The sequence below is a fragment of the Babylonia areolata genome, chromosome 9 (assembly GCF_041734735.1).
Source record: "Babylonia areolata isolate BAREFJ2019XMU chromosome 9, ASM4173473v1, whole genome shotgun sequence".
NCBI lineage: Eukaryota > Metazoa > Mollusca > Gastropoda > Neogastropoda > Buccinidae > Babylonia > Babylonia areolata.
Window position 1 is genome coordinate 1,825,590 of NC_134884.1, and position 19,046 is coordinate 1,844,635.

The 19,046-nt window shown below is 45.0% G+C and overlaps 1 protein-coding gene across 1 annotated transcript in view; it reads right to left on the bottom strand.

Annotated features, from left to right (window-relative positions):
- The window catches only part of LOC143285924 (uncharacterized), a 52,785-nt gene extending 36,770 nt beyond the window's left edge, over positions 1-16,015 (bottom strand). Inside the window, exons 1-4 of the mRNA XM_076593375.1 lie at positions 15,893-16,015; positions 7,828-7,985; positions 7,077-7,263; positions 4,319-4,568 (exon numbers count right to left, since the gene is read on the bottom strand). Of these exons, the coding sequence (XP_076449490.1) occupies positions 4,319-4,568; positions 7,077-7,263; positions 7,828-7,962 (572 nt within the window). The 5' untranslated portion in view covers positions 7,963-7,985; positions 15,893-16,015. The remainder of the gene's footprint in view (positions 1-4,318; positions 4,569-7,076; positions 7,264-7,827; positions 7,986-15,892) is intronic.
- Between the last annotated feature and the right edge of the window lie 3,031 nt (positions 16,016-19,046).

A 19,046-nucleotide genomic window follows, 5' to 3' on the forward strand; every position in this document is an offset into this window, starting at 1 on the left:
ATTCATTCGTTCAGTCAGTCCTCATTCATTCATTCATTCGTTCATCCATTTATCTTTCATCCGTCTATTCATCTATTCATTAATTCATCCATTCGTTCGTTCGTTTCTTTCTTCATTCCTTCCTTCATCCCTTCATTCATTCACTGACCAGCGTGACGCACGCCACGAGACAATGGATTGATTACCTAGACGGAGGAACAGACAGCAGCTCAGAAGACGACCTTCAGAAAGAAAAAAACAACAAACTTATAAATCACTACGTCAACAAAAACAGCCCCATGATTTAATGAATGAATCAATGCACTGATAAATGAATGAATGAACGAATACATGAATGAATAAATAGATAAGTAAATAAATAAATAGATAGATAAGCAACCAGTGGACAACACCACAAAACAACAAACACAACAGCACCCAAAACTCGAATTACCTGGAGGGTGGAATGGAGAGCAGCTCAGATGATGACCTTCAAATAAAAGTTAAGAAAAATAATAATAAAAAAACAAACAAAGAAAAAACTGAGAAATAATTGAACCAAAACTGATGAAAGAACAACCAGTGTATAATATCCAAACAGATAATTTAACAACAACAACAACAAAAAAAAGAATGAAAAAAAAACCCCACCGTCATGAACATTTATGACATAAATCAGCTTTTAGGTGGACTGGGCAAAAGCAAGTCCAAGAAATACATCAGCAAAGATTTCATGACAGGAAATTCACGTGCTCAACATTAGCGTCATAATTCCCAAAATGTGACTTGGTTGCTTGTGCCCTTTGATAAAACCGCACATTAAAAGGTGATGGCAGTCCAAGAACTTCGTCATAACGAAACCAAAAATGACGCAGAAAACAACACTGACAGTGAAATAAACGAACGGAAACAAACTTTTTAAACTATAAATTTCTGTGAGCATGTGGTATTTTGTTACAGTAGGTCAGAACTTTCATTGTTGCTGTTGACTGACATATCACCATATTCATTCAACTTTGTGGAATGCTCACAACACATTTTTGTTTAACTATGTTAACCTTTTCTCTTTTTAATGAAAGTTTACGACGGAGGGAAGAGAAAGAGACAGAGAGAGAGAGAGAGAGAGAGAGAGAGAGGGGGGGGGGACACACACACACACACACACACACACACACACACACACACACACAGAGTCAGAAAGAGACGGAAGGTGGGGGAGAATGAGTCACGGTCAAACTGACAGAACACGAAGTGACGTCATGGTCATACTCACAGAACACTAAGTGACGTCACCGACACAATCAAAGAAACACTAAATGACGTCAGGGTCACTCACAGAACACTAAACGACGTCATGATTCGCTCTTGACAAAACACAACGTGACGTCATGGTCATACCGACAGAACAAAAACGTGACCAATACAGTTAGTGACGTCACTGTCACACCCATAGAAACACTGCCACACTTACTGAACATTGAGGGACCGTCATGACCACATTTCACAGAACACAACGTGACGTCAGGATCACCCATAGAAACACTGCCACACTTACTGAACATTCAGGGACCGTCATGACCACATTTCACAGAACACAACGTGACGTCAGGATCACCCATAGAAACACTGCCACACTTACTGAACATTCAGGGACCGTCATGACCACATTTCACAGAACACAACGTGACGTCAGGATCACACTGACAGAACACATTAAGAGCTCACAGCAAGCACAAGAGCCTACAGTAACCCCCCCACCCCCCGACTGCCCCGTCCCCCCCACACCCCGCCCACACACACATCTTAAAAAAAAAAAAAAAAAAGAGAGAAAAAAAGTTGAACATACAGTCAACAGAATACCACCATAACCTGGAAGATGACACCGTTCAGAGCTTGGAAAGGGAGGAGAGAAAAAAACAAAAAAACACAGACGGATGAAAAGACACGAACAAGAGAAGAGAAAAAAACAGTGACAGACAAGGGCACATGAATCACGGCAACGAACACACTGGGACACCAGGGAAAGAAGAACAAGAAGAAGAAGTGACGAGAGGTGAGGTGAGGTGAGGTGAGGTGAGGTGGTTGGTGGTTACCTGAAGAACGTTTCAGTCTCCGAGCTGAAAACGGACGCAGTTCCCGCCCTGGGAACAGAAAGGTGGGTCCTGAGAAGAAGAAGAAGAAGGGGAAACAACCCGGTGACACCAAGGAGTTACTGTCCTTGGAGACGGACAAGCCTACGCCTACACAAACACCTAGGGCACTATTCTTGTGATGTGAACGAGTCCACGGGAACCTTTGGATACTGCACTGCCATTGGATACAGACAATTGTGGATTTTATCTTTTGAACGCAGTCCTTGGATAGTGGGCAAGTCCAAAAGCTATCATCGGAAACTGTCTTTTGATGTCAACTGGTCAAAAATGTCTTTGGATACAGTTTCGGCTTCATATGATGCAGTTTTTAAAAATTTTTTTTATAATTTATTTGTTTTTTTTTTAATAATCTCGTCAAAATTATATTTGAATGCTGTCTTTTGATACAAGGCAGTTCAAAACTTATCTTTGGATACTAGCTTTTGATGCAAAATCGTCCAAAAGCTCTTTCGATACTGTCTTTTGATACAAACTAGTCCAAACGTTATCTTTGGGATTTGTCTTTCGACACAAATTAGTCTGAAGGCTGGCTATCTTAAGATGCTGCACCTCGATATATGAACATAGTCTTTTTGACTGTGCTCTTGGAGGCGGACCAGTCCAGAGGTTATCCTTTGGATACTGGCTTTGGATAATGTAGTCCAGAAGCTATCATTTAATACCCCCCTCTAGAAGTTATCTTTTCGCACTCCCTTCAGTTACAGCCTGGTCCATAAGTTTTCTTTCCATGCTCAGAAAGATAAAGGCCAGGGGAAAAGTTTTCTTTCCATGCTCAGAAAGATAAAGGCCAGGGGAAAAGTTTTCTTTCCATGCTCAGAAAGATAAAGGCCAGGGAAGAAGTTATCTTTTCATGCTCAGAAAGATAAAGGCCAGGGAAGAAGTTACCTTTTCATGCTCAGAAAGATAAAGACCAGGGGGGAAGTTACCTTTTCATGCTCAGAAAGATAAAGGCCAGGGGGGAAGTTACCTTTTCATGCTCAGAAAGATAAAGACCAGGGGGGAAGTTACCTTTTCATGCTCAGAACGATAAAGGCCAGGGGGGAAGTTACCTTTTCATGCTCAGAAAGATAAAGGCCAGGGGAAAAGTTACCTTTTCATGCTCAGAAAGATAAAGGCCAGGGAAAAAGTTACCTTTTCATGCTCAGAAAGATAAAGACCAGGGGAAAAGTTATCTGTTCATGATCATGCTCAGAAAGATAAAGGCCATGGAAGAAGTTATCTTTTCATGCTCAGAAATATAAAGGCCATGGAAGAAGTTATCTTTTCATGCTCAGAAAGATAAAGGCCAGGGAAGATTCGGTTTCAAGGGTGTGTCAAAGCGTGTGGACTTATCCATATACGCTACATCACATCTGCTGTTGGACAGAGAGAGAGAGAGAGAGAGAGAGACAGAGACAGAGAGAGACAGAGACAGAGACAGAGACAGAGAGAGAGAGAGAGAGAGAGATAGAAACGCATAAAGTCAAAGAGCTGATCAGGTGGTAAGAGCCAACCCTAGCTTTGTGTAAAACATTAGCATAAATTGAAAAAAAACAAAACATAATCAAGCAGAATAAACAAATAGGTGAATACATTATTTAAAAAACAACAACACACACACCAAAAAAAAGTAAAGTGAAGGTTATGTATAAGGCAAGTGACTCGAAAACAGGGAGAAAAAAAAAACAAGATAAGGAAAAAGAGGGTATGGATTTGGTAGATGTAAAGGAAAGCAGGGACGAAAATATACAATTCAGAAGCCAAGCTTTATGTGTATATTTTCAGTAACAACTTAGTAGTTAAAGAAGAAATAAGAACATGAATCAAACGCCAATTGAAATAATAAAGAAAAAGAAGCCAATTCTAAAACATGTGCAAATTCAGTGGAGAAAAACTCGAAAACAAAGCAAAAAAGTTTCAAATAGATGTACTCCTCTCTCTCTCTCTCTGTATGTGTGTGTGTGTGTGTGTGTGTGTGTGTGTGTGTGTGTGTGTGATGACATGCAAAAACTCAACTCAAATCCACATACACACACATGCATAAATAATATCATTATTCGTGTGCCCACCGAACTACGCGAGCAGATGTGCGAGAAACGAAAATAAATGAATGCAGTGATATCACTACAGACAGCTGTACACTTCAAAGACAAGGGACACTCGGGGTCTCAATGTGTCCTCAGCAACAAACAATACGGCTGACTCACTTGGATCTTGCATCCAGATCTGGGGGTGCGGGAGTTCCCATAAAGTCCGAGCTGCTCCACAGAGACCGCGCGCTCAGCACGCCGGGACTAGGCACGGCCTGCGCGCGCAGGTCGGAAGTGACGATGTCGATGCTGAGCCTGTGGGAGGGTCTGGACTGCCTGTTGTGGGAGGGGGGAAGGGACATGCCCCCGCCCCCGCCACCACCGTTCTCCCGTTCCCAGGAGGATGATAGGCTCTGTCTCCGTACACCTGTCACACAGAGACAGGACTAAGTGTTTTATTGTGCACGGTCAAATGATAAGCCACACGATCCTTCTTACCAAGCCCTATATAGATAGCATTGAAAACAGAACAAGAAGAAGGAGGAGGAGGAGGAAGAGGAGCAAGAGGGGGAACAGAAGAAGAAGGAGGAGGAGGAGAAGGAGGAGGAGGAGGAGGAGAAGAAAAAAAGAAGAAAAAGGAGCAGGAGGAGGAGGGGAGGAAAAAGAAGAAAAAGGAGGAGGAGGAGGAGAAGGAGAAGGAGGAGGAGGAGGAGGAGCAGGAGGAGGAGGCGGAGGAGGAGGAGAAGAAGGAGGAGGAGGAGGAGCAGGAGGAGGAGAGAAAAAAGAAAAAAAAGGAGCAGGAGGAGGATGGGAGGAAGAAGAAGAAAAAAGAAGAAAAAGGAGGAGGAGGAGGAGAAGGAGGAGGAGGAGGAGGAGGAGCAGGAGGAGGAGAGAAAAAAGAAGAAAAAGGAGCAGGAGGAGGAGAAGAAAAAGGAGGAGGAGGAAAGAAGAAAAAGGAGGAGGAAGAGGAGAAGAAGAAGAAGGAGGAGGAGGAGGAGGAGGAGGAGGAGGAGACTGACCCAACGCAGGAACAGTGATACCTGGAGGGCCAACAACGGAGGGAAGGAGGGGAGGAATAGAGGAACTGGAGGGGGGAGGGGGAGAGATGGAGGAGACTCACCAAACGAAGGCAACGCCATGCAAGTGGGGATAATAATGAAGGAAGAGTGGGACAGAGGGATGATGAGGGAGGGAGGGAGGGAGGGAGGATGAGGACAGGAGACAAAGTAACCATGGGAACTATCTTATCCAGAGGGATGATGAGGGAGGGAGGGAGGATGAGGACAGGAGACAAAGTAACCATGGGAACTATCTTATCCAGAGGGATGATGAGGGAGGGAGGGAGGGAGGGAGGATGAGGACAGGAGACAAAGTAACCATGGGAACTATCTTATCCAGAGGGATGATGAGGGAGGGAGGGAGGGAGGATGAGGACAGGAGACAAAGTAAACATGGGAACTATCTTATCCAGAGGGATGATGAGGGAGGGAGGGAGGGAGGATGAGGACAGGAGACAAAGTAACCATGGGAACTATCTTATCCAGAGGGATGATGAGGGATGATGAGGGAGGGAGGGAGGATGAGGACAGGAGACAAAGTAAACATGGGAACTAGCTTATCCAGAGGGATGATGAGGGAGGGACGGACGGACAGCAAAGAAATGGAGGAGAGAGACAAGACAAGACAAGACAAGACAAAATCTTTATTAACGAGGGTAATAGATAAGCAAGTAACATGCTTTTTTACATCCAGCCCTCGCCCTAAAGAGGGAATAAAGCTAAAAAAGCGAAAATGAGCACAAAATCAAAACACAATCAAAATATACCATTATTTCACCATTCAAAGCCATTCCACAAAAGGAAGAAGAAAAGAAGAAAAGAAAAAAAAAACCCAAAAACATGAAATACACACACACACACACACACACACACACACACACACACATAAACGCACACAAATGCACCCACTCAAGAGAGAGAGAGAGGGGGGGAGGGAAGAAGAGAGGGGATTTCACCAAACGCATACACTGTCATACAGCGAAGGATAATGATGAAGGGGGAGGAAGAGGAGGAGGGGTGGGGGTGGGGGGTGAAAGACAGGAGATAAACCCAACATAGGAACATGTTCGTTTATTTATTTATAGTCTGTTCATGTAAGATGATGATATATTAGACTGAAAATAAATGATATGATTATGATTATTATTATTATTATTTGGATTATTATCATTCCTATCATAATGATGATTGTTAGTATTAATTAGAAATCGACATTTCTGTATATTCGAATGAAAAAGGGGGGAGGGGGGGTTGAGGGGGGGGGGCAGGGGGGGAAGCAAGGGGGAGGGGACTAAGAAAGGAAGAGAAAGAGAGAGAGAGAGAGAGAGAGAGAGAGAGACAGACAGACACAGAGAGAGAACAGGAACACTCACACCAGGAAAGACAATGAGAGAGTGAGGGATAGACAGAAGAACGAAATTACAGAGGAGACTCACGCAGCACAGGAAACAACGAGGAAGGAACAGAAGGAAGGAAGGAAGGAGGAAAAGAGGAAGACTCACTGAACACAGAAACAGTGACACCAGGAAGGACAATAAGAGAGTGAGGGACAGAGAGAAACACAGGAACATCGAGGAAGGAACAGAAGGAAGGAGGGAAGGAGGGAAAAGAGGAAGACTCACTAAACACAGAAACAGTGACACCAGGAAGGACAATAAGAGAGTGAGGGATAGACAGAAGGACAGGAAACATCGAGGAAGGAACAGAAGGAAGGAGGGAAAAGAGGAAGACCCACTGAACACAGAAACAGTGACACCAGGAAGGACAATAAGAGAGTGAGGGACAGAGCGAAGCATTGGAACATCGAGGAAAGAATAGAAGGAAGAAAAAAAGGAGAAAAAAACAAAACAAACACCAACAACAACGGGAAGACTCACTAAAGGCAGGCACCGTCAGGCTGTCCTTGTCAGTGGCGGGCAGGAAGGGGGAGTAACTGCCCCGTCTGAGGGGAGGTAAGGCACGAAGAGCAGGTGACTCTGCCTGGGGGGGCGCTGTGATGGGGTCCACGGAGGACGGGGCCCGGTGGAACAGGGCGTCCTTGTCGAAGGTGAACGCGGGGTTGTCCTGTTGAGTCATCGTTGTCGTCATCACCATCACCATCAGCATCATCATCATCAGCATTGTCGTCATCATCACCACCGCCGAAATCAGCAGCAAAAGCAGCACCAGTAGTAGTAGTAATAGCAGTAACAGCATCATCATCATCGTCACCGTCGTTGTCGTCGTCGTCATACCATCGTCATCATTATCATCATCACCATTACCATCCTCTATCTCCTTATCTTCATCATCACCATCGCCATCCTCCTCCTTCTCCTCCTCCTCATCATCACCATCATTATCATCATGTCCATCACCTGACATGACATAAGGCGAAATACATTGTTGGCTTGCTCGTCAAAAGTAAGTTCAGGATTGTCCTGGTGAATCGGCGTCCCCGTCGCCATCCTCGTCATGACATCACTATCACCAGCGTAATCATTTTCATCATCGTCATAGTCGTCGTCATCATCATCATCATCATTATCATTATCATCACTGTCCCTCTGGATGGGATATGAAGATACGCATGCCTGCATTATCGCCTCACACACACACACACACACACACACACACACACACACACACCTGTCCATGGTAAGGAGGGGACGAGGAAGAGTTGTCCACCAGCTGTCTCTGTGACCCCAGGTCGGGTATATTGGGGTGGGTCACGTGGATCTTGGGGGTGTAGGCTGAGGACAGGCTGGTGGGGGGCGTCGCCATGACTACACTGCCTCCTCTCACACCTGTCACGACAGTGAGGGTACACACATCCCCATTACGTCATCAATGCAAGTGTGGACACATCTCCATTACGTCATCATTACAAGCGTGGACACCTCTCTGTTACGTAATCATTACAAGTGTGGACACATCTCCATTTCATCATCATTACAAGTGTACACATATGTCCATTACGTAATCATCACAAATCACCATCACGTCATCCTTACAAGTGTCCACGCTTCGCCATTACATCATCATTTCATGTGTACGTCATCATCACAAGAGTGCACACATTATCATTACATCATCATCTTAAGTGTGAACACATCCCCATTACATTATCATTACAAGTGTAGACACATCACCGTTACATCATCTTGACACACGCAAAAAGTGCCTATTCCCATATTTCTAAAGACAGTCACATATAAGATGGGAATGCATAATGGAAGCATTTACCCTCAGATTTAAAAGAAATAGCAAATCATAATGATTTCAAATTTCATCATTACATAAGCTAAGAATGCGTCTTCCGATACCTTTGTTGTTGTTGTTGTTGATCGTCACAAGTACAATACTAGTATATGGTGTAAGCAATTTACCCGCAGATTTAACTCTCTCCATACGAACGGCGAAAGAGACGACGTTGACAGCGTTTCACCCCAATTACCATCATCAAAATATTGCAAGAGGAAGGCTCTTATACTGAAGAGGTGAATGTTGACAAAGAATACCACAATTCTGAGGACGGAAGCTAAAGGTTGGGTCATTCAGACACCCACTGGACATCCGAGGGGTCTGTGTAGAGGAGAAGAGAGGACTGGCCGTACTGAGTGAGTTAAAAGAAGTCAATAAGAAGCCACGGCGAAGTAAAGTTGAAGGGGACTTAGAACGTGCAGTAGATATCGGGACTGGCCTAGATCTGACCATGAGGGGAAAAACCAGTGGGTGTACAAACATTTTGCTATCACTAGTTAGCTGGCTACCTTCCATTAGCTCCGGTTCATGGGGTGAGATAAATTTGTATTTGTATTTGTATATCTTTTTATCACAAAAGATTTCTCTGTGTGAAATTCGGGCTGCTCTCCCCAGGGAGAGCGCGTCGCTACACTACTGCGCCACCAATTTTTTTTTACGTTTTTTCCTGCGTGCAGTTTTATTTGTTTTTCCTATCTCAGTGGATTTTTCTACAGAATTTTGCCAGGAACAACCCTTTTGTTGCCGTGGGTTCTTTCTCGTGCGCTAAGTGCATGCTGCACACGGGACCTCGGATTATCGTCTCATCCGAATGACTAGCGTCCAGACCACCACTCAAGGTGGATGCGTTACCTCTAGGCCATCACTCCACTATGGGCTGGGGGCTGCTTTCAGTTCCGGACGTCATGATCTGTCTGTGTGTACGTGTTTGCGGAGTCAGCCAGGTAAATTTTAACGTCTGTTGTATCAAGGGCCTCTGTTGGTTGAACGACCTCTGAACAAAACGGGAGAGGAGGGACTGACGTCACGTGTTTGTGTGCTCCTTATGGTTACGGTGCCTCTGCGCATGCGTGTGTATGAGCGTGTGTGCGCGTGTTTGCGCTTACCCGTGAGATATGGGTACGACATGTTATTTTGTTCAATGTTCTATCTGATCTGCTTAGCATGCTATGTCTGTGTGGGTGTATTTTATCCATGTGCCCCAAGGTTTTTTTGTTTTTTTTTAAAGACTGCTTTGGTTGGTTGTTTCGCAATGAGCTCCCTGTAAGTTAAAAGGCCACGTCGCTATGAACTTGACGACATGTGAGGTAAATGGCCATGTCAATATACGTTGTGATAAAAAGAAATACAATACAATACAATACAATACAATGCAATATAATACAATACAACACAATACAATACAATACAATACAATACAACGCAACGCAACGGAACGGAACACATCACAACACAATTCGATACAATACAATGCAATCTAATACAATGCAATACAATACAATGCAATGCAATTCAATACAATACAAGAACAAGACGATACAATACAATACAATACAAGAACAAGACGAAGAAGACACCACACTGACACCATACCCAACTCCGGCTCCCAGCAGCCTAGCCGAATATAACAAGAACCAAGACCAACAACACAGCCACTACCACCACAGGTATCATCAACATCAAAGCGACGGCCGGACAGCCCACACCCACCCAGGGGCAAACACTGACCGTTCGGCATCTGTCACTTTGTTTGTCATCCTTCCACGGTCACGTTCAGCACACACACACACACACACACACACAGAATACACAGACGCGCGCGCGCACACACACACACGCGCGCGCGCACACACGCATACACAGTTAAACACACACACACGCGCGCGCGCACACACACACACACACACACAAAGATACACACGTACGAACCCACCCACCCACCCACCACTTACACACACATACACACAGACATGCACGCACGCATGCGCACACACACACAAACACACATACAAATATACAAACACATATACACACACACACACACGCACACACACACACACACACACACACACACACACACGTAGACACACACACTTACACATATACGCACAAACACACACACACACACAGAGACACACACAGACACACACACACACACACACACACAGACACACACACACACACACACACACACACACACACAACGCCAGACGCTGTAAACGGGATGCGGGGGAAGGGAATGCGTGTATTGATCGCGTTAAATATTTGAAATACTGTCGGCATTTGCCGTCTGAAAGCAACAAACGAGCGTCACATCCCTTTTCATCATCAATTACGTCATCTCTCTCTCTCTCTCTGGTGAAAGCTTGTCGGACCTGTGTGATGTTTTAGGTCCAAAGATCTCCAATAGTGTATGTGATGGTGACAGCAGTAGTCGTTGCTCATGCACATATAAGTAACATCGGTAGCAGTTTCAGTGACTGTTTTATTGCATCGTTTCATCTTTTTGAGTTGATAGATTCTTCTTGTGAACTTTGTGCGAAAGAAAAAAAAAGAAAAAGAATATGATCACTGTGCGTTTGGAATTTCACTTGCAAATTCCTCTTGTGAACGGTCGTATAACTGAGAGAACTATTTATTGTTTTGAAATAGAGCGATTGAGATAAAAAAAAATAGAAATAAAATAAAATAATTTTTTTTAAAACAACAACAAAAACAACAGGTCCTTTAAATTCTGTGCATCTGCTGCCAAAAAAATATCTGCGTTTAAAACACCTCTTTCAAGTAAACACAAAATGTTGGAACAATATCATTAGATATGAATATCTATTGCGTTAACAGGTTGTTTTCTATCCATTGAAATATCATAAATAGTGCTCTTTCTGGTCGTTAATTGAAATAAGTCAACTTATCTATCATCGCATCATCACATTCTGGTTCTTTTTTCTTTTCTTTTTTTTTTTAGGAGAAATCAGTGGATGCCTAAAAGTTCTGCAAATGAGCAGGATAGTTTCAGCATCCCTGGAAGTTTTTTTTGTTTTGTTTTGTTTGTTCCTTCCGTCATCATTTTTCTCCTTTGTGTTGTCTTTTCTTTTCTTTTTTTTTCCCTCATGTTTTTAATCTGTCCTCATCCCAATGGCATGTTCAAACACTTACAAGACCATGCAACATATAATACACATACATGATGGCTTCACACAAAATCATATTCCCTGAAAGAGAAGCATGGTACACACACACACACACACACACACACACACTCACTCTCTCTCTCTGTGTCTCCTTTACTCACTCAGTCCCCTCCCTCTCCACAAGCTCTACACCTAAGTACAATAATATGTCACATTCTCGTTCTGTGCGTTCCACGTTTTTACCTTCACGTTCAACAGAAATCAGCAACTCGTGACGTTCATCTACGTTTTTTTTCTAATAGATCATGCACTTTTTACATGTTGTTGCAATCCTTATCAAACTAATCATCAGTTTCTTGCGCCCTCCTCAATTTTCAGTTTTCTTCATAAACTCAGCAGCATCTCTTACCTGTCACAAGTATCTGTCAGTATCACCCTTTCATCCCAAATAAAATTCGTCACTGGATAAGAGAGAGACAGAGACAGAGACAGAGAGAGAATATTAAATGAAAGGTCACCGAACTGTTACATTTAGGACGTTGAGAGACAGAACTAGAGACAGAGACAGACAGACAAGCACACAGACAGGCACAGAGACACACAGGGAAAGACAGAGACAAACACAGACAGGACAGACAGACAGAAACAGACAGAGAGACAGAGAAATCCTCCAGTCTCCTGCTTCTGTTTACAGCCTTATTTATGAACCATCATAAACAGCGCTCATACACACTCATCTACTTCTTAATTAATGAACCACTATTGTTGGTGCTCACACATACACACAGGGAGAGACAGAGAGGGGGAGAGACAGAGACAGAGAGACAAGCACAGACAGAGAGACAGACATCTAGACAGACAGAGAGAAAGGGTAGGAAGTAGTGAACAGAGGACTGTGGGGAGGAAGTGGTCGATAGCAAAGCCATCAGGTAACAAACGGCCACCCACACCACACACTACCAACACACACTACCAACACCGCCACCCCGCGCGCGCGCGCGCGCACACACACACACCAGACACTACACACACACACACACACACACACACACACACACACACACACACACCACACCACACCACACCACCACTACCACCACCACCACCACACACACACACCACACCACACCACACCACCACTACCACCACCACCACCACCAACACACACACACACACACACACACACACCACCACACACTACCAACACCACCACCCCGCACACACACACACACACACACACACACACACCAACACCAACACCCCGCACACACACACACACACACACACACACACACACACACACACACACACACACCATGACACGATAGTCAGCAGTGGGTAGCAAGACACTGTCTCTGCCTTGCAATCAGACTGATGGACCATGGCTCTCCACCCAACTCTTGTCTTCGTGTTTCCTTGGAAACGGATAATTACATAGATGGATCTGGCCAAGCGTGTGTGTGTTTGTGTGATTCCAGAAAGAGAGAGAGAGAGAGAGAGAGAGGGGGGGGGGAGAGAGAAGCTAACAGAGGCAGACACAGAGACAGATATCGGAGAGAGAGAGGGGGAGAGAGAGAGAGAGGGGGGGGGGGAGGGAGGGAGGGAGAGAAAGAAGCTAACAGAGGCAGACACAGAGACAGATATCGGAGAGAGAGAAGGAGAGAGAGAGGGGGGTGGAGAAAGGGGAGAGAGAGAGAGGGGGGGAGAAAGGGGAGAGAGAGGGAGAGAGAGAGGGAAGGGGGGGGGGAGAAAGTGAGAGATAGACAGACAAACAGCGTGTGTGTACATGCGTGCGCATGCGTGCGCATGCGTGCGTGCGTGCGTGTGCGCGCGCGCGCGCGCGCGCGTGTGTGTGTGTGTGTGTGTGTGTGTGTGTGTGTGTGTGTGCGTGCGTGCGTGCTTGCATCCACGTGTGTGTATGTGTACGTGTGTGCGTGCGTGCGTATATGTGCGTGTGCATGCAATCGCGCGCGCGCCCGTGTGTGTGTGTGTGCAGTGCTGCGTAGCATGACCACAGAACAGCCATCAGTAGTAACGATCAGAGGGAGGAGTTCCTTCACACTGCATCAGTGCTGGGCTGGGGGTGGGGGGGAGGGATGGTAGGGGTACGGCTGGGGAAGGGGGGGGGTGGGGGTGAGGGTGGATTGAGGGGAGGGGTGGGGGAGGATTAGGACTGGGAGAGAAGGGGCAGGGGCGGGGGGGGGGCTGGGGGGGGGTGGGGGCGAGGGAAGGAGGAAAAGGATTAATCAAATGCCAGCACAGACAGTCCAAGGTTCGCAGACTTTCAAAGAAAGACATTTTCATTGATGCGTTGATGGAAAAGATGTCGGGTTGTTGCTTTTGTTTTGTTTTGTTTTGTTTTTGCCACTTCTATGTCATCATGAGATGACACTGGATGTTTTCCGTTGTCAGATAGCGGTTGATATGGGTTTTTTTTAGGCGTGTTTATAGTCAACTATGATGTAAGGCGCTTTGAGCAGCATTGGTGCTGGATATCGCGCCATAGAAAAAAACTATGTATTATTTAAAAAAAATTTTTTTTATTATCATGTGCTGTTGTATGGTACAATACACTATTATATATGTATTGTCTCATGTGAGGCGCTTAGAGCCCATTATATAGGGAGTTTGCACCATATAAGTACAATACATTATTAGTATTATTATTATCATCATCATCATCATCATCATCATCATCATTCTTCTTCGTCTTCTTCTTCTTATCATTATTATTATTATTATTATTATCATTAAAAGGTTGCAGCGAAAACAAGGATACTAACTGACTGGAGACAGAAAAACATATTAATGATAACCAGCCCATCGGGCTGATATGAAGGTCCAGCATAATAATACTCCTTTGGTTTTTTTTTTTCTTCTTTTTTCTCTCTTCATAAATTTTGTGTAATCAGATGTGGTGTAGCGTTTATGGACCAGCTCGTCTGCCCTGACATCTCCTTGATTCGCGGACTGACCTCATATCGAGTCTTATTTACCAACGTGTTTTTTTTTTTGTTTTTTTTTTTTTATTAATGGAAAATCATAATCATAATCATCATTTGATGTGCACACGTATTGATGTCTTTAAAAGAAAATGCTTCGTACACATCTTTTTGTAACTTTACATTCTCATGTCGTTGTTTTATGTTGTCATGTGCTTGCTCTCTGTCTTTCTCTGTTTTTCACATCTCTGTTTCTGTCTCTGTCTCCCTGTATCTCTCTGTCTCTGTCTTATTCTGCCCCTCTATGTCTTTCTGTCTCTGTCTCTCTGCCTCTGTCTCTCTCTCTCTCTCTGTCTCTGTGTGTGTGTGTGTATCTGTCTCTCTCTCCCTTCCTCTCTCTCTTTCTTTCTGTCATTCTCTCTCTCTCTCTCTCTCTGTTCTCGCTCCCCCAAACCCCCCACTCTCTTCTTGTATCTGTCTGTGCTTCCATTTTTTTTTCTCACTGATTGTATAAATCAGTTCAACGCCGCCGTAAAATGCACATCTCCGCAATATCATATCTCTGCATTTTGTCTTTTGTATAGCGATGTTACATTCAGTCAAGCTAGATCTATGTCTTTTGAACTTCTCTCGTTCCACAAGTGTGTATTATTCATAGTTTCCATATTCCAAGCGGGTTGTATTATTCATAGTTATCATTATTCTAAGTGAGTTTTGTTCCCAATCATTCTCTTTGTTTCGTCTCATGTCTTGCTTTTACTCAATTTTGTACCTGCTGCCTTTCTGTTAGTCTGTCTGTACCGTGCGTCTACGTGTCTACCCATTTTGTTTGGCTGTCTATCTCGGCATCTGTGTCAGTCCACTAACACTATGGCCACGTTTTGATGGTAGGTATTCCCAGTATGCTTATTCCTGTGTTACTATCATTGTGTTTTTGTAGACTCTTCAACAGGGGAGGGTTAGACGTAACGAAAGACACCTGGGCATCCTCGAAAAAAAATCATCTGATTTAATGACGTTAATCTCTCTCTCTCTCTCGGTGTGTGTGTGTGTGTGTGTGTGTGTGTGTGTGTGTGTGTGTGTGTGTGTTTCTCCATGTCAAGAGTAGCCCCCCATTTTTTTTTAAAAATTCCATATTGATAGGTTGACATTTTACAACAACAACATCTTAATGGACATTTATAAAGAAAAAAAGAAAGAAAAAAAACACAACATAAATACTCAGATAGACAGAAACAACCAAGCAGCTGGATTATACATTAGTTGGTTATCATCAAATTTTAATTACACACATACACAACACGATACAACACAACACGATACAACCCAACCCAACACAACACAATGCAATACAACACAGTACAGACATCAACTCACAAGCAGCAGCCGCAGACACAGAAGCAGGAAACGGGTAGCAGCACACACACACACGGGTGGTTCCAGAGGTACCCGGCCTCGCAGTCAGCACTGCTGGTGCTCACGGGTACACGGGTACTCCCACACCCCTGCTGCCACGGCCACCGCACACTGGTCAGCACCGAGGGGACAGCAACAATGCACAACAGCTGTCAGACAGCAACGTGTGTAGCAGCACGCTACGGCCTAAGTCAGCAGTCAGCAACACACAGCATCCCTCACACAACAGTCAGCAACACACAACAGTCAGCAAACACACAAACATCAGCAACACACAACATCCCTCACACAACAGTCAGCAACACACAAACATTCAGCAACAGCATCCTCACACAACAGTCAGCAACACACAAAAAAAACTTCAGCAACACACATCATCCCTCACACAACAGTCAGCAACACACCACATCAACATTAGCAACACACTAAACATTCAGCAACACACACATCCCTCACACAACAGTGTCAGCATCACACAACATCCCTCACACTAACAGTCCTGCACACACAGCATCCCTCACACACATTCAGGCATCACACAACATCCCTCACACAACAGTCAGCAACACACAATCATCCCTCACACACAGTCAGCAACACACGACACCCTCACACAACAGTCAGCAACACACAACTCCCTCACACAACAGGTCAGCAACACACAAGCATCCCTCACACAACAGTCAGCAACACACAACATTCAGCAACACACTACACCCTCACACAGCAGTCAGCAACACACAACATTCAGCAACACACAACATTCAGCAACACACAACATCCCTCACACAACATTCAGCAACACACAACATCCCTCACACAACAGTCAGCAACACACAACATCCCTCACACAGCAGTCAGCAACACACAGCATCCCTCACACAACAGTCAGCAACACACAACATCCCTCACACAACAGTCAGCAACACACAACAGTCAGCAACACACAACATCCCTCACACAACAGTCAGCAACACACAACAGTCAGCAACACACAGCATCCCTCACACAACAGTCAGCAACACATTACATCCCTCACACAACAGTCAGCAACACACAACATTCAGCAACACACAACAGTCAGCAACACATTACATCCCTCACACAACAGTCAGCAACACACAACAGTCAGCAACACACAACAGTCAGCAACACACAACATCCCTCACACAACAGTCAGCAACACACAACAGTCAGCAACACACTACATCCCTCACACAACAGTCAGCAACACACAACAGTCAGCAACACATTACATCCCTCACACAGCAGTCAGCAACACACAACAGTCAGCAACACACAACATTCAGCAACACACAACATCCCTCACACAACAGTCAGCAACACACAACATCCCTCACACAACAGTCAGCAACACACAACATCCCTCACACAACAGTCAGCAACACACAACATCCCTCACACAACAGTCAGCAACACACAACATCCCTCACACAACATTCAGCAACACACAACATCCCTCACACAACAGTCAGCAACACACAACATCCCTCACACAACATTCAGCAACACACAACATCCCTCACACAACAGTCAGCAACACACAACAGTCAGCAACACACAACATCCCTCACACAACATTCAGCAACACACAACATCCCTCACACAACATTCAGCAACACACAACATCCCTCACACAACATTCAGCAACACACAACATCCCTCACACAACAGTCAGCAACACACAACATTCAGCAACACACAACATCCCTCACACAACAGTCAGCAACACACAACATCCCTCACACAACATTCAGCAACACACAACATCCCTCACACAACAGTCAGCAACACATTACATTCCTCACACAGCAGTCAGCAACACACAACATTCAGCAACACACAACATCCCTCACACAACAGTCAGCAACACACAACATCCCTCACACAACATTCAGCAACACACAACATCCCTCACACAACATTCAGCAACACACAACATCCTTCACACAACAGTCAGCAACACACAACATTCAGCAACACACAACATCCCTCACACAACAGTCAGCAACACACAACATCCCTCACACAACATTCAGCAACACACAACAGTCAGCACACAACAGTCAGCAACAACACAGCAGACAGCAGTCTAACACTCTGCTTCAACACACAGACACGGGCCACTCGGTGAAAGCGGTGACAAAGGCACAGGGAAATCAATCACACCACAGATCACGCTGTAAGTACCTACATACAGCACAGAACCCGCACTCAGCACAATATCAAACAGGCAATACAGCTCAGGCGGAAGAGAGCAGCAGTTCAGTACAGGTTGGGAAACCAACCCGCCCCGCCCCCCCGCCCCCCTCCCCAGCCCCCCTCCTGACAATGGAGATCGTTGTTTGCTTTATTTTCTTTACATATACATATTTATTTATTCATCTGTCTATTTATTTATCTATTTAATTTTTCCTTCTTGGTAATGCCATTGAAGCTGAGGTTAAAACAGTCATGCAGAAATCTAGTCAGATTACATAAACCCAGTCAGGTGACACTATTGACAATACAAACTGAAAACCAAAACTCGTATACATATATACAGACCTGTATAAGCTCAAAGGCAACAATGTACGTAGTTCCAAACGAACAGAGAAGTACCGCAGGGTTCCAGTGTAAAATGTCAGCAGGAGAAAACAACTCCTCCAGGTGAAACAAGCAGTTATCCAAAAACAGGTGAGACAACAAGAACCCCAGCCAAGCCGGACTCCAGGTTCATGGAATGAAGCGGGAAGATGGCATGATGAGGGGGGTGAACTGGTCTATTAACCCTCCACCACCACCCTACCATGGCACCACAAAGTCAGACAGACAACAGGACGGCCATCACGGTAAGCACACGCTGTCAGGTAATCGGACAGGTGACTAGAGACAGCACTGTCCGTGTATCTCTCTCTCTCTCCCTCTCTCTCTCTCTCAACACAAACAACTCTTGCCTGGCAAACACCTGGCAGCTCAAGCCCCCGTCACCATGGCAACACAAGAGGCAGCGAGAGCTGAGGGCGTGACGTCACGGAGGAAGCGGCAGCCCCCACCCCCACCACCACCCCCATTCCCGTTTTGTGTGTGTGTGTGTGTGTGTGTGTGTCAACAC